The sequence below is a fragment of the Manacus candei genome, unplaced genomic scaffold, assembly GCF_025592945.1.
Source record: "Manacus candei isolate 608988 ecotype Guabito, Panama unplaced genomic scaffold, ASM2559294v1 h1tg000071l, whole genome shotgun sequence".
Taxonomy (NCBI): Eukaryota; Metazoa; Chordata; class Aves; order Passeriformes; family Pipridae; genus Manacus; species Manacus candei.
In genome coordinates this window covers 4,878,633-4,892,266 of record NW_026138119.1, presented here as the reverse complement: position 1 = coordinate 4,892,266, position 13,634 = coordinate 4,878,633, and the positions used below count along the sequence as shown (strand labels likewise).

The following is a 13,634-nucleotide window of genomic DNA, read 5'->3' as shown; positions in this document are numbered from 1 at the left end:
ATGTAAAATGGGTTTGAGTGAATGTTCTCAGATTTCATGTACCCACTCTTCCCTCCAACTCCTGAGACTTGCTCTCTGTTTTTAGAAAAAATGGTTTAAAACACAGAGCTATGTTAATTGAAGCTGCTTTTTATAGAAAGCAACTTTTATGTAAATGTATCACAAGAAATTTCCAATGGTTCAAATGATTTTTTTTTTTTTAATTGGGAAAATCTTTACTACACCAGGATCTGATGGGAGCTCTTAGGGCTTTTTATATTTTGTGTATAAAGCAAATGATACACCAGTGAATTGGCTGAATATGTAAACTGGCTGCCTTGAGGAGATGAGTTTGCAGATGAATAGAAATTCATCTTTTCTTGCAGAATTTGTGCTTGAGCCTTGCTGTGAGGATGACACTGAAGGGCAGCTCAGATTTGCTATAGTTGGTGTGAAATGACGAGGTGCATTTTGAAGCAGTGTAGTACTTTTTGCTGGCATTTGGCTTTTGCTCACTGGGTGGGTCTGTGGTAGAGGTCTTTGTGGTTCCATGTATTCAGAAATTATCCTGAGTGGCTCCTCCCCACCATCTCCAGAAGCTACCCTCCTGGTGTTACAGCTGGAGCTTGAGTTGTTGCTGATTCCACTGGATGCTAATTCATGGGAACTGAATGCTTCATTTTGGAGGGAGGAAGGGAGGCAGCAGGATCAGTTCAGAGCTGAGAGATGTTCTGCTTTTTGTTGCAGGTTCACTGCTGTAGACACCTCTTCTCCCACGAGCAGCAGTGGCCAATGCACTTCCACAATGTTTTCTTTTTCAACCACTTCAAAACCTGCTTCTGGAGGTTCTCTGAGCCAGTCCACACCTGTCCCAACCTCTCCTGCCACACCACTGAAGACTTCATCCCCTGTGCCTCCCACGGGTAGGAGACTGATCCTGTTGTTGGGAATAGTGCATTATAAAAAATGTTCTAAAAGTCTTAGGATATAGAGAGCTTTATTTGGCTTCTTTCTTTCTTGGTTTTCTTGCTTTAATGGCCCTCCTGATTGGCACACCATAATGGTGTGATGCATTTAGTCTTGAAACTGAGCAGTTTTTCCATTCGTGCTCTTCATCCCTCAGAGAGACATATGTGAAACAATTATATTCAGCTGCTTACATTCATCCCCAAGTTCTGGCATTTTCAGGGCTCTGTAATGCAGCTCTGATTATGCATGTTTCTGGGCAGTCACACAAATTGATGCCTTTCTTTGCATCTGGATTGACTAGAGTTCAAAAGGATCACAAATGAGTTCAAATCAGATGGCACTCACTTCTTAGCAGAATGATATTCCATCTCTCAAATGGCTGTGTGACTGGGGGTCTCAAGGTCCTCAGGAGTGGTACAGCCAGCCACTGTAGAGTAGCAGTTTTTACTGTTAGCCAGTTTTCACTGGGAGTGAAAAGGCACCTGAGGAAGGTGTGTTCTTTGGCTAGGGCCCATAGCACTGCTGCTGTTGGATTTGACAGCTGTGATTATGTGTCTGATCACAACCTGTTTTCTCAACCTTTGTATAAGTTCATAAATTACTGTTCCTCTTCCTAAATTCCAGTGGCACGTCCTGCTCAAAATGTTCCTTCAGCTTCCTTAGTACAGAAGACACCCAAAATCACCCCGTCTGCAGCAAAGCCAAGCTCTGCTCAGGTAACAGGGACTGGACTGGGTTCTTCAGAGGGTGAATATTTTGCATGGCCCATCAATTGCTTAGAATTCCTTGGACAGAATTAGTATTCTTAGGTCCAAGAATTAGCTAGCTTTTGACATTTAAATAACAGCAAATCTGTGGTTCTAAAACAATGTTCTCTGCATGTCTTTAGAGAGTTGTGTTTTGATCTGTGTTGTTATAATCAGAGTTATCTGGTGTCTGAATGTAGTTTCTAACACAAGGCCTTTGTTGGTATTCTAAGCTCCCTGTTGCAATGGATATATCCTTTAATATTGGTTTTGTTTTTTTTTTCCCCAGGGCAAATCAGCACTCCCCAATGCAGCTGTAGAAAAACAGACCCACCAGTGGAAGGATTCAGACCCTGTCATAGCAGGAATCAGAGAGGAGGTGAGACTTTGAAGCAGTTTTCTACATTTTAGAAACTGTTAAGACACAGACACTTCAGTTCAGCCGTGTTCTGATGGTGCCTGTAAGTAGCTTAGGAATCAGAATGGAAATTTTTCCCAAGATAATCAGCCTGGTTTGTAGTTGCTGCCTGTGTGTCCTCTTCAGTCATCTTCACTCACTGTGCTAAAAAGATGGACTGTTCTTTCCTGATAAACGTTCAAGAGAAATTTCCCGCTTTGGCTGCAAAGTGACAGGTGTTCATGGTGCAGTTGAAGCATGATCCAGGAGCTGTGACATTTGTTCCAGACCCTGCTGTGTTTCATTGGCTGCACTTTCTTCCTCTTGACTTTGCAGATTGCACATTTTCAAAAGGAGATGGAGGAGCTGAAGGCCCGGACTTCCAAAGCCTGTTTCCAAGTTGGAACTCCAGAGGAAATGAAGATGTTGCGAACCGAGTCAGACGATCTTCACACCTTCCTCTTGGAAATTAAAGAGACAACAGAGGTGAGCAGGGTATCTTCAAGCTGTAAACCATTTAGCTCCTCAGCAGTGACTGTTCCTCACCTGATGTTCCTGCTTAACCTGCCAAAGCTGAACTGATGTAGATGGAACATCTGACTCTGCCGTGTTACTGTGGGGGTGACATTTGCATTTGTGCTTTCAGGCAGATGCTTGCAAAAGCCCTTGTGCTGGAGATGGCAATGAGAACCTACTTTGAACCTTGTCCCATCTGTTCTATTTCTAATTGCAGTCACTTCATGGAGATATTAGTATTCTGAAGACAACCTTGCTGGAGGGATTTGCAGGGGTAGAAGAGGCTAAAGAACAGAACGAACAGAACCGTAGTTCGGGGTATTTACACTTGCTCTATAAGAAACCTTTGGATCCCAAAAGTGAAGCACAGCTTCAGGTACGAAAATAGAGAGTTTTAAATAAAATATAACTGAGGTTTGCATGTGCAAGTGCCCAGCATTGTTGTTCTGCCCTAGGTATTTGCTGTTTCAACATAGTCTAGCAAAAGTGCAGTGAGCTTTGTTTTCCATGAGTTTAAAGACACTCTGAAAATCTTCTCCTATTGCTCCTCTCTGTTGTTGCCGTTTGCAGTGATTCAAAACTCCTGCTGAAGGGAAGTAGTTCACCTGAGATCTAAGTCTATTCTAAGCTTAGAATGTGACTCTTGACATCCTGTTCCTTCTCAGCCTGTAATATTTGCTCAGGGATTTCAGATAAAAGAGTGTTGGGTTTTTTTTCCTACACTTTATAGAAGAGTTCTTGGAATTATTTTTATCTTCAGCAAGTGCCTTATGGAACAATTTGATGATTTATTATGACTTACAGAATTGTGTGGTTAATTTCATGGATGGTGGAGCATAAAGCTTAATGATATTCTAAAAGCTGGGGCACAAAGGAAAATAACCAGCAGTACATAAAGAGACTTTCAAAGACATGAAAGAAAATAGGGGTGAAGCACTCTGTGTTACAGCTCTGGTGATGAGGGCTATTTAACCCTAAGCAAAATAGAGTGAATGTGCCCTACAAATGATACTTGGTCTTTTATACACTGATAAGTTCCTCTCAAGAAGTTTGACTGGCAGGCTGAAGGCATAATTGAATGTCATCTTTGTGGCAGGAGTTATCAGGAGTACGCATGTAGTTATTAGAAATGAGCTGACACAAAGTCATTTCTTTCAGGTCTGATCTCTGATCTTCACCTGGGTTCTGTAGATTGATTCACAGTCTTAATTGCACCCCTTGCTTTGATGTCCAGTATGTCTCTGTAACAGTTCAAGCATATGCTTGTGACTTCAGAGATAATCTTGAAATGCATGTTTCCCTGTTATAGAGAGAGGATCATGAGGAAAGGCTAACACACTGAGAGAGAAGTGGAAGTGGACTGGAATGTAAGGAGAGAACTTTCAGAAAGTTGACCTGAAAGTTTGTGAGAAAGCTCTGCTCTGACTCTTAAATTTTGCTCAGTCTGCATGATCCCCATTCTCCTGGGTGAGAAAAGCTCCCTTAGTCAGCTTTGTGTCTTAGTTTTCAATGAAGTTTTAAAGATCCTGAAAATTTTCTGATGTCCAGCCATATTGATTTGGTATCCAGAGAGCTGCTGCTATATAGTTGCTGGAGGGAGAAAACTTGGCCTTGGCAGTGTGTAACACTAAGCCCACAGCAGAACTAGGTTTGGTTTCAGGTTGGGGATGTCAGACTAGAATTTCATGCTGTGTCTTGAAAACACTTGCAGTGGAATCTTTCCCAAGCCATGTTCCTTGGCTGCTTCATCATTGTATTTCAAGTGAGCATTCTGTTGGGATGAGCTGAAACCAACTGCAGTTGCCATTTCCAATTTACAAGGTCAGAGTTCAAGCCATGGCCGTGCCATGGCAGGCTGGAGGGATGACAGTAATGAGACTGAGTGCTGGGTTTGTTTAAGGATCAGGGCTTGAGGCCAGAGGTCTCTGGCTTAGCCGTGGCAGTTGTGCAACTGTGTGGTCATGGATAAGTCTCTTTACTCTCCGTGCTTGCTTTTTATTTATTTTTTTTTCTTTCCTACCTATAAAAAATCAAATTAATTCCTTGCCTTAATGTGGGAGTTGTGAGCATTTGTGAATGCTTTCATGAATCATGGTCTGTGAACGCTGGTCTCCCAGAGCCTCGCGAATTGCCTGCAAAGCTTTGATCACTTACAATTGTTAGAAGTTTCAGCGTTATAAAATGGGAGCAAATGACTCATGTTCTGTGAAATGACATTTGAAATAAGGATTGTTTTGTACAATGCCTGGTGTTTGTAAAACCCTCTCTTTAAAGATCTGGCAATGTTTTGCAAATATTATGGAAAGTATTATTTCTAGAGAGAGAAATGAGAGCTGGGGTAAAATGCCCAAGCTAAACCCTGTTTGTACCCCATTGACTGATAAGTAAATTTTCTCTATGTTTGGTTCTGTTGTGCTGGTAAAACTTTCCAGGCAGAAATTTGGGGAAGTGCTGCATGGCTTGGACTGAATGAACCCAAAGAGTCTTCAGCTTCTGAAACTGAGATTTCTGAATTGAATTAAAAACTGACTTTGTCTTGCACGGCAGGAAATCCGGCGCTTGCACCAGTACGTGAAGTTTGCTGTTCAGGATGTGAATGATGTTCTGGATTTGGAGTGGGATCGGCATCTGGAACAGAAGAGAAAGCAGAAGTAAGTTTTTGAAATTGGAGTACAGAACTACTATAAAGAACACATCAGTGAATTGGGAATTAGTTTCTAATCAACAGACAGAAGCCTTTTAACAGTATGATCTTTTTCAAGGGGTCTGGGAGTAAAGCTTGGCTAAGACACCTACTGGGAGCTGCAGGTTTAGACTCTCTGGCTTCATACGTGTTACATACATTGCTATGTCTCTGTGTAAGTGAAAATAGTGCTTATAGAAAGAACCTTGTAAGGCTTGTAGAAATCCATTGATGGTAGCTAATGAAACCTTACTAATAGATAAAACATCATGAAGAAAATGAGCTAAATGGATAAAGGGGCAGCATATCTAAAGGAGAAATATGCATTGGAGATGAACTGAACTTCTTCGTTGTTCAAACCAAACCATGTTTGACCTCATTGAGTCTAAGTCGCCAGAACCACCAAACCTCGCTGAGTTTTAAGTAGCCAGAACCCCTAAACCCTTGGTGTTTGCTTGCCTGCCTGTGGCCAGATAGACAGAATGGTCCTTACCTCTTGATCTGATCCCTTCAGGCGTCTGATCGTTCCTGAGCGAGAGACTTTGTTTAACACCCTGGCTAATAACCGGGAAATAATCAACCAGCAGAGGAAGAGACTGAATCACCTGGTGAACAGCCTGCAGCAGCTCCGCCTGTACAATCAGACATCTCAGTGGAGTGTTCCCAGCGATACATCTCTCAGCAGTGCTCAGAGGTATGTGTAACATGAGTTTCTGAGTGGTGCTGACACTCCTCCTCTCTTGCCCCTAGCAGTGTGCAAAGGTGCATCCTCCAAAGAATGATGTTTTGTGGGCATGGTATGGGAGGACAGGATGTCCCTAAAAATTACAGTGAACTGTGCCCGGGTGATATAGAAGCTCATTGGTTATATTCTGTGACACACTGTTCAATGCTGTGTCAGAAATTTCCCCTAGAAGTTAAGGGGTTTTATAGTAAATGGGATAATAGAGCCTCCAGGCTGAGATACTGCTGGTTGTTTGTCTGAGTTTGGGGGAAGAAGCGAATGACTCTTGAAGTTTCCAAAATAGTTGTTTAAATCACACAGTGTCTAGAGGAGCAGATTGTTCTTCCAGTGGTTCTAGTGGCTCTTTTGGCCCACTTCTGTTCCTGATTTGTTTGACTGCTTTCTGCTGATGATGTTTTTTCACTGCTCTGTTTTGTCCCAGTTTTGACAGCGACCTTGAAAGCCTGCGCAATGCTTTGATGAAAACTACCTTGAAATCACAAGCCAAACCTCTGCCTAAAGCACCTGGTAATTTATTCTTTCTTCCTGGCATTCAGACCATAAATGTGAATTACTTTTTTTTTTTTGACTTGCAGTTCGATTACAGACTAATAACTGTCTTCCATTTTTCAGCTAAGTTGTCCCCAGTGAAGCAGGCACAGTTGAGGAATTTCCTAGCCAAGAGGAAAACTCCACCAATTAGGTCTACAGCTCCAGGTAAACCTTTAGTTAATGTAGAAGTCTGAAGTAATTTCTAGGAGGGTGAGTACTTGCTGTAGGACTCAGTCCTGAAGTTAGCTTTTGGCTTCTCAACCCTTTCCTGTTCCCCCATCTGCTATCAGTAAGAATTTTCTCCAGTTACTGTCTGGTTGAAGGCTGCCTTTCCTGGCAGCTAAGAAGTCAAATCCTAACAATGCAGGATTAAAACAAGCCAATAGAAGAGCATCCTAAAATAGGGTGCACCTGTTGTGGCTGTTGGGCTGAATGGTTCCCTCAACTTAATACACACATGATTTTGTTTCTGATATTGCAGCAAGTTTGTCCCGATCTGCCTTCCTGTCCACAAGATATTATGAAGATTTGGATGAAGTCAGCTCAACATCCTCAGTTTCCCAGTCACTGGAGAATGATGATTCCCAAGCAGTGGACCAGGAAGAAGAGGCTGCTCCAGTCCAGATCCCTCGTCATGCTCCTGTGGTCCGAACTCCCTCTATCCAGCCTGGTTTGATGGCTCAGTCTCCGTCCTTTGGGAAGCAGCACCTCTCCCTGGGTACTTTGCATGAGTTGTGTTTGCAGTGCCTCTTCAATTCTGTGTATGTTCTTGTGGGTATCTTTAACCACTGTATCCATTGCCAGTGCTTCAGGCCCTGGAGAAGTGAGATTGCAGGAGGCAGATTTATGCTGCCAAGTTCCCCGGAGCAATAGCAGAGTGGCATTGTTAACTCATGAACTTGAGCTAAAAGTACTAAAAGACCTTGACTCATTGACTGTGTTTTCATGATAACCTGGTTCTTTCAGATTGTAGTGACCTAAAATACTGCCCTAAAGACTAGGAAACTGAAGTACTGCTGCATTTGACTGATGTGGCCAAGGTTAGGAGTTCTGAGCCCAGCAAGTCTCACTAAGAACTGTATTTGCATACACTCAGTTTTCCTTGTGTGGGAGAGGTTTTTTAATCTTTGAAACCAGAGAGAAAAATAAAGTGTCACCAGAAGTGTCTGTAACAGCAAACTTAAAGTCCTCTAATGCACTGAAATGACATCTATTGAGACTTACTTGCTGAATTCCTTGGGATACACCAAAACTGCTAGGGACAGATTGTGTTGATTGTTTTGAAAGGTCTGCACATCAGTCTTGTCAGAAGGAAACTGTGCACTTTAGAGGAACTGCAGTTCAGCAAAGGCTTTCAAAGACTTGCCTGATTTGTAGAGATACAGTGGACTGTAATGTTTTTGTGCATTTTGTTTTTTAGTGCCTACGTCTTCAAACAGAATAATACCACAAGGGGCAGACAGCACAATGCTTGCAACAAAGACTGTGAAACATGGGGCCCCTGCTCCCACTGTCACTGTTCCAGCACCACAAGCAGCAGCTGCTGCAGCTCTGCAGAGGCAGATGGCTGCTAACCAGTCCCCAGGTAAAAGGATGGCTAATTGCCCAAGTGACCTCTGAGCAGCTGAATGTGGCTTTCACAGGAATTTATTTCTCTCAGAGGAGAAGATCATCAGACAAAATGTGACACAGATCTGTAGTTGTTGCATCTCTGAGCTATCCAGTGCATCTTTGTCTTCCTTCTTCCTGGAAGCTACTAGTACAAAATGCCTGAGGAACTCCCACCTCAAACTTATTCTGCCTTTCTTATCTGTGCAGTGGCAGAAATGTTGATGAGGTCCTGGCACAACCATTGATCTGTGTGCAGGAAACTCTTGGAGAGCAGAGAAAGGATGTCACTGGCCTGTAGTAATAACTATTCATTATTAGCTATGCAATTAAAGATCTGAATTGTAAAAACAAATTAATATTGAAATTTAAATTTGAAGGTGAACTGTTAGGTCTTGGATTTGCTTGTAAGGTTTTGAGTTGACAGGAGAAGAGTTCCCCAATCTAAGCTTTTCCTGTTTAGCTTTAGACATTTCTTGGTGCTTCTCCAGCACTGCAGTGCCAGTGCAGAAAAGACACAGAACTCAGTTACTGGTAGAGGAATTGGATTAGTTTATTCTCCTTGCCTGAGGAGTGCCTAAGTGCAGAAGGTTAACTAGTGACATGAATTCTGGCAGAGGCTGGGGAGTAACTACACTGTTAACTGAAGATGTTACAGTGTGTGTAAGGGAAAATTCATAAGAATAATTGGTCAACAAGCAACAAAAATTGTACCAACTATATAGATCATTGTCCACTTCTCTGGTGTCTTTATTGAGGGCTGAGATACCAAATGTTTTTGGCCAGATATGCTACATATGTTGTAGAAACTGAGATGGATTTTTTTGGAGTTACTCAGGCACCATCTTGAATGAAATGCTTAATATGGAGATCATCTTTACATCTTTTTTTTTTTTTTTTCCTCCTCTCTTTTTTTGTTCCTTAAAGCTGTAAGCACCTCCTTGACTGAATCAACTCTGAAAAACGTTCCTCAGGTGGTGAATGTGCGAGAACTCAAGCCTGGTGCATTGACTCCAGCTGTCTCTGCAGTAATAGGGTGAGTGGCCTTCAGTAACACTTGCAGTAGAGCACATCTGCCAGTGGGGAGCAGTAGCAGTGTTTTACATAGCCTGGCTGTGGAAAGCCTAAAGGGGTTTTAGAGAAGAGTGTTGGGTTTGTGGAATGAAAGAAAGAAAGATAGATCTTCTTTCCGGGTCATTCAAGGATTTGCTCATGGTTTGTCCTGAACAAATGATGAGACCAGTATTAACCTCCTTCTCCATTACTCTGTGAAATGCATTTTAGGGCATCCTCTCCTTTTGGGATCCAATGGTTTTACTGTTAATATGTACTTTGGACCTGGTATCTCTCCAGTCACTACCTCTGTTCTGCCTCTTTCAGTGAGGGACGTGCAGCCCTCTGTCTCTGAGTGTGGTCTGACTTTAGGCTGTCCAGATGTTTTCCTTCTACTTTGTCATCCATTACAGAGAAAACCTCTGGAGTTATGCCTCTTCTGTCTGTTCCCAGATTCACCCCCTGAGGGAGGCAGAACTGTGCTCTGGCTTTTCTGGAAACTTGTCTCAAATTTTTTGAAATCAGAATTTTGACTGAAGGGTTGTGTGTCACTGGGGGCTGATCACTTTAGGGAAGTACAGAGCTGCCAGGTTGTCCTCCTGAGTAAATTATGAGTGTTGACTTCTGTTATTTAACCTTGAAGTTGTTATGATTTCTTGTGAGTTAGCTGTAACACTTGGCCTCCCTGCTCTGCCTCGTACAGACAACAGCCAGCTCAGCTCATTCCAAAGATTTCTGTCTTATCACCAGGCTCTGTCACCAGCCACAGAACTAGTCCTTTTCCCTGTCATTGTAATGACCTTGAAACTGTCTTTGTTTGAAGTTGCTACTGCTGCTTAAGACCAGGATAGTGCATGGCCACCATATTCTGGGCTGGGAAGGCAAGGGTGCTGCTGAGAAGTAAGAGCAAAGTTGGGCTTACTGCATAAAGTGGGATAAACTCACCACATATCTCAGAGTTGCAGATCCTTTATCCATATAACTGTGAGCTGTACATGCAGCTCCTGGGACAAGTGCTGTTGTTGCATCACTTCTGGTTTTCATACATTTTTTTTTTTTATACTCTTCACTGTCAAAGAAAAAAGGTGAAGTTCCTTTGATGCAGCTTTTCAGACAGAGAACAGTCTTACAGTGGTGGTGCTCAGCTGCTGACCTTGACATTGACTTCATGGTTTCTTCTGCATTTTAATTGTGAAACAGTGTGGGAGCATTTTAGCAGTATTGTGACCAGGAAGACTTTTCCACTCTCTTTTTCATCAGAACTGTGATGAAAAAAGTAGAAAGTACTGGCTGTGCATAGAGAAGGACGTGAGCAAGCAATACATAAATGAGATTGGTTTTCACTTGAGCTGTAGTTAAAGACCTGTCTTACTTTCAAGTAGTTTTAGACTGGCAGTATTGATTGATCTCTCTAATTTATAGATCTCCAGCTAGCTTGATATCTTGAAGGCTTTCTCTATAGTCTTATTTTATAGCTGACCTCATAAAAATGTACTTTCTAAAAATTCTACCCAAATGAACCGTGCTTGCCAGTCAGATTCAGCACTAAAATGAAGAGCATTCACCCAGCAAAGTTAATTCATCAGTTTTTGCTACTTCAGACATCCTGGCTCCCTTTTGCTGCCACAGCACACTCTTCGGGTTGTTAAGCAGGAACGATTTTTCAGTTGTTATCAGTTGTTCAGTGGCCTGTGACTGGGTTTGTTGGTGGTCCCAGTCCAGTTACAGATACATAGTTTCCAGTGGGGAAAAAAAAAAAATCCAGTTTCCACAACTGAAGTGGAACCCAGCACTTCCACAGCCTTGTCAGAGAACCTGTGGGTCAAATGGTCTTGAGACTTTTCTGGGGGAAAGGTCCCACCCTGTCATGAATTTCACAGACCTTCTGTTGTTTTCTTCTTTGTTCAGTTTAAACTTGAGTTTACAGCTGCACCATCCCAACACCAACTCCTTCCAGTGTTAATCTTGAAGTTTTCCTTGTTTGCTTTAGTTTTGCTTTGGGCAGAGGGCAAATCCAGACCATGCAGTGTGAAGAGACAGCATGCATTGCTGGAGGGGAGAAAGGACTTACTAGTAATGCAAAGCTGTTTAAGGCACAAAACCATATCCAAGACCAAATGGCCATGCAGAATGTTTCATGCATGTGTCCACTTCCTTTGGAATATGGTAGAAAATTCCTGTCAGTTGGCCTGTAGCTGACCAGACAGTAACTGCAGTTTGGGAAGTTACATGCTTTACAAGATAGACAACTTAAGATGCCCAGATTCACTTCAGCCTCAGCCCTTTTTATAGTACAGAGATTGGTTATTGCCTTAGGAAACATCTGGCCTGAGTCGAAATGGAGAGAGCCTGCTAGGGTAAGAAAGCTGGCCTTTGCCACAAAAAAAAAATGCAAACAGTGTTGAATTTAAGCTTCTGGAATCTTCTGGTATTGGCCATTGAAACTTGTGAACCTGGTGGGCCACATACCTTGAGGAGGTGTTAAAACTGGATGGCTGTTCCCAAGTTATGGTGATTTGGTGTGTTAATAGCCCACAGTGCAGAGGTTGGATGCTGCACCCCATAAGAAACTGCCTTTCTGCAGCAATTTTCTGTGGGTTCTCATGTATAATTTATTTCATGGTCGAATTCCCAAACCTGTAGTGTAGAATGCAGGTTAATTTTATCACAGTTCTTGCCATGACCTCGTTAATGTTTGTGCAACACTTCAAAGACAGGAAATGCTCTCTCCACCCCCTCCCAACTCTGTCTCCTTGCTCAGCATTTCTGAGCATTGCATTTATTTGTCTGGGCTCCACACTATAAAGGAAGCTGCTTAGATTTGTTATCCACAAAGCATAAAATTGTAATCTCCTTACCTGCTGATATTTCATCAACTCCCTGTAAAATAGAAAGCCCTGACTCCCTTCAGTATGTGAAGAAGACTTGATCATTTAAGTCTAGAGGTTTAAACACACTTGCAGACTTCCTTTGTTAAATGTGGCTGATTCACTTAAGAGGTTTATTCTCTAATCAGATTTGTTCGTTTGGAGTTGTGTGTGGAATCTTTAATGGCGGTGGTCGTTCGAGGCTCCTGGAAGCTGTGCTTTCTGAGAGGAGAGGAAATCCTCTTTCAGACTAGTTATTCATATAATTATTTAATTTTTCTTTTTAAGATCATCCGTGCCTCACTCTGCAGCCCAGGCAGTTCATCAAGTTTTGGCTACTGTTGCTACAAATCAAGCTAAACAGGTACCTGATACAGAACCCTTTCCCTAGGGAATGCTGTACCTGGGCATGCTCAGCCCAGTTTGGGGGTTTAGTTGTTGTTGATGAACAAATCATCTAAAAATCACTTTTCACAGCTTACCCTGCATTCTTGACAAACCATTTATCTATCTGCGACCTCAACAGTGTGATGCCAGAGACATATCTTTGTTATGTCTTGCCTTTTCTCACTTTTGAAGACTTGCAGCTTTCTAATGGCCACAACCTTGCTGCAGGAGGGGTTGCAGCAAAAAAACAGCAAAGGAAACTGTGTTAGGTAGATACACCAAAAAAACCCAAGTGATAGGCAATCAAGGGACAGAGTAGTTCACTTATCCTGTTATTCTACTGAAAACATTTCTTACTGGTTGTCAGGCTAGGGGGGTTTATATCTACACATCCAAAAAAAAAAAACAACACAGCAGTTTTTGTCCCCTGGAATCATTGAGCTGCTGCCCATGGAGGCTTACTGACCTGTTGAAAAAGTTCAGTATTGACTCTGTATTTAAGTGTCAGGACATAATGGGCCCAAGATTGAAGGGCAATTCTGAGAGCTTCAACCACCTTCCTCTATTTTATTCTTAAGTCATTGCTTGACTAACAATACCAAACCAATGTCCAAGGACCTTTGTCAATGGACAGACTGCACTGACCTGGCGTTGTGTTTTTAGACACCTCTAACAAGCTCCATTAAGGGACAGACTCCACCTTCCTCTGTGTGTGCACCCTGTACTGTGGCATCCACAGCTGGTCCAACATCATCTGTCAACAAGATCTCAGGTAAGTTGTCGTGAGTGGGGGTGGAAATAAGGCCTGGATGTCTCTTGCCACCTCTCAGGGTGAATGAAGACAGAGGAGAAAAGACTTGCCTCCCCTGAGAGGTTGCTGTGCCAGTCTTGAGGGAGAGAATTTGAGAAACCAAGTTACAGAAGCACAGGAGGGTGGTTTTCTGTCTTGCCCTGTGTTTTGTCTCTGTTCCTGCATCTAGAATTCAGTGATAGAATTCCTTGTTCAGAGTGGACTCGGGACATGTAATCCTTATCAGTAGACACAAAAGCACGTCTTCCAAAGGCTGCTGCGGTTTGACAGCAAATCAAAAGCAGCTGTTTTGTTTTCAAAACATGAAAATCATGCTGGTTTTAAACATTTTAAACATGCTGG

General features: G+C 42.5%; 1 protein-coding gene across 2 annotated transcripts in view; it reads left to right on the top strand.

Moving 5' to 3' along the window:
- The window catches only part of NUP214 (nucleoporin 214), a 41,285-nt gene that overhangs the window by 10,807 nt on the left and 16,844 nt on the right, over positions 1–13,634 (top strand). For both annotated transcript variants that reach the window (XM_051807804.1, XM_051807803.1), the window contains exons 13-26: positions 727–902; positions 1,573–1,664; positions 1,984–2,073; positions 2,428–2,577; positions 2,825–2,983; positions 5,155–5,258; positions 5,805–5,984; positions 6,457–6,542; positions 6,648–6,731; positions 7,048–7,284; positions 7,987–8,151; positions 9,102–9,210; positions 12,383–12,458; positions 13,145–13,253. In XM_051807804.1, the coding sequence (XP_051663764.1) occupies positions 727–902; positions 1,573–1,664; positions 1,984–2,073; positions 2,428–2,577; positions 2,825–2,983; positions 5,155–5,258; positions 5,805–5,984; positions 6,457–6,542; positions 6,648–6,731; positions 7,048–7,284; positions 7,987–8,151; positions 9,102–9,210; positions 12,383–12,458; positions 13,145–13,253 (1,817 nt within the window). The remainder of the gene's footprint in view (positions 1–726; positions 903–1,572; positions 1,665–1,983; positions 2,074–2,427; positions 2,578–2,824; positions 2,984–5,154; positions 5,259–5,804; positions 5,985–6,456; positions 6,543–6,647; positions 6,732–7,047; positions 7,285–7,986; positions 8,152–9,101; positions 9,211–12,382; positions 12,459–13,144; positions 13,254–13,634) is intronic.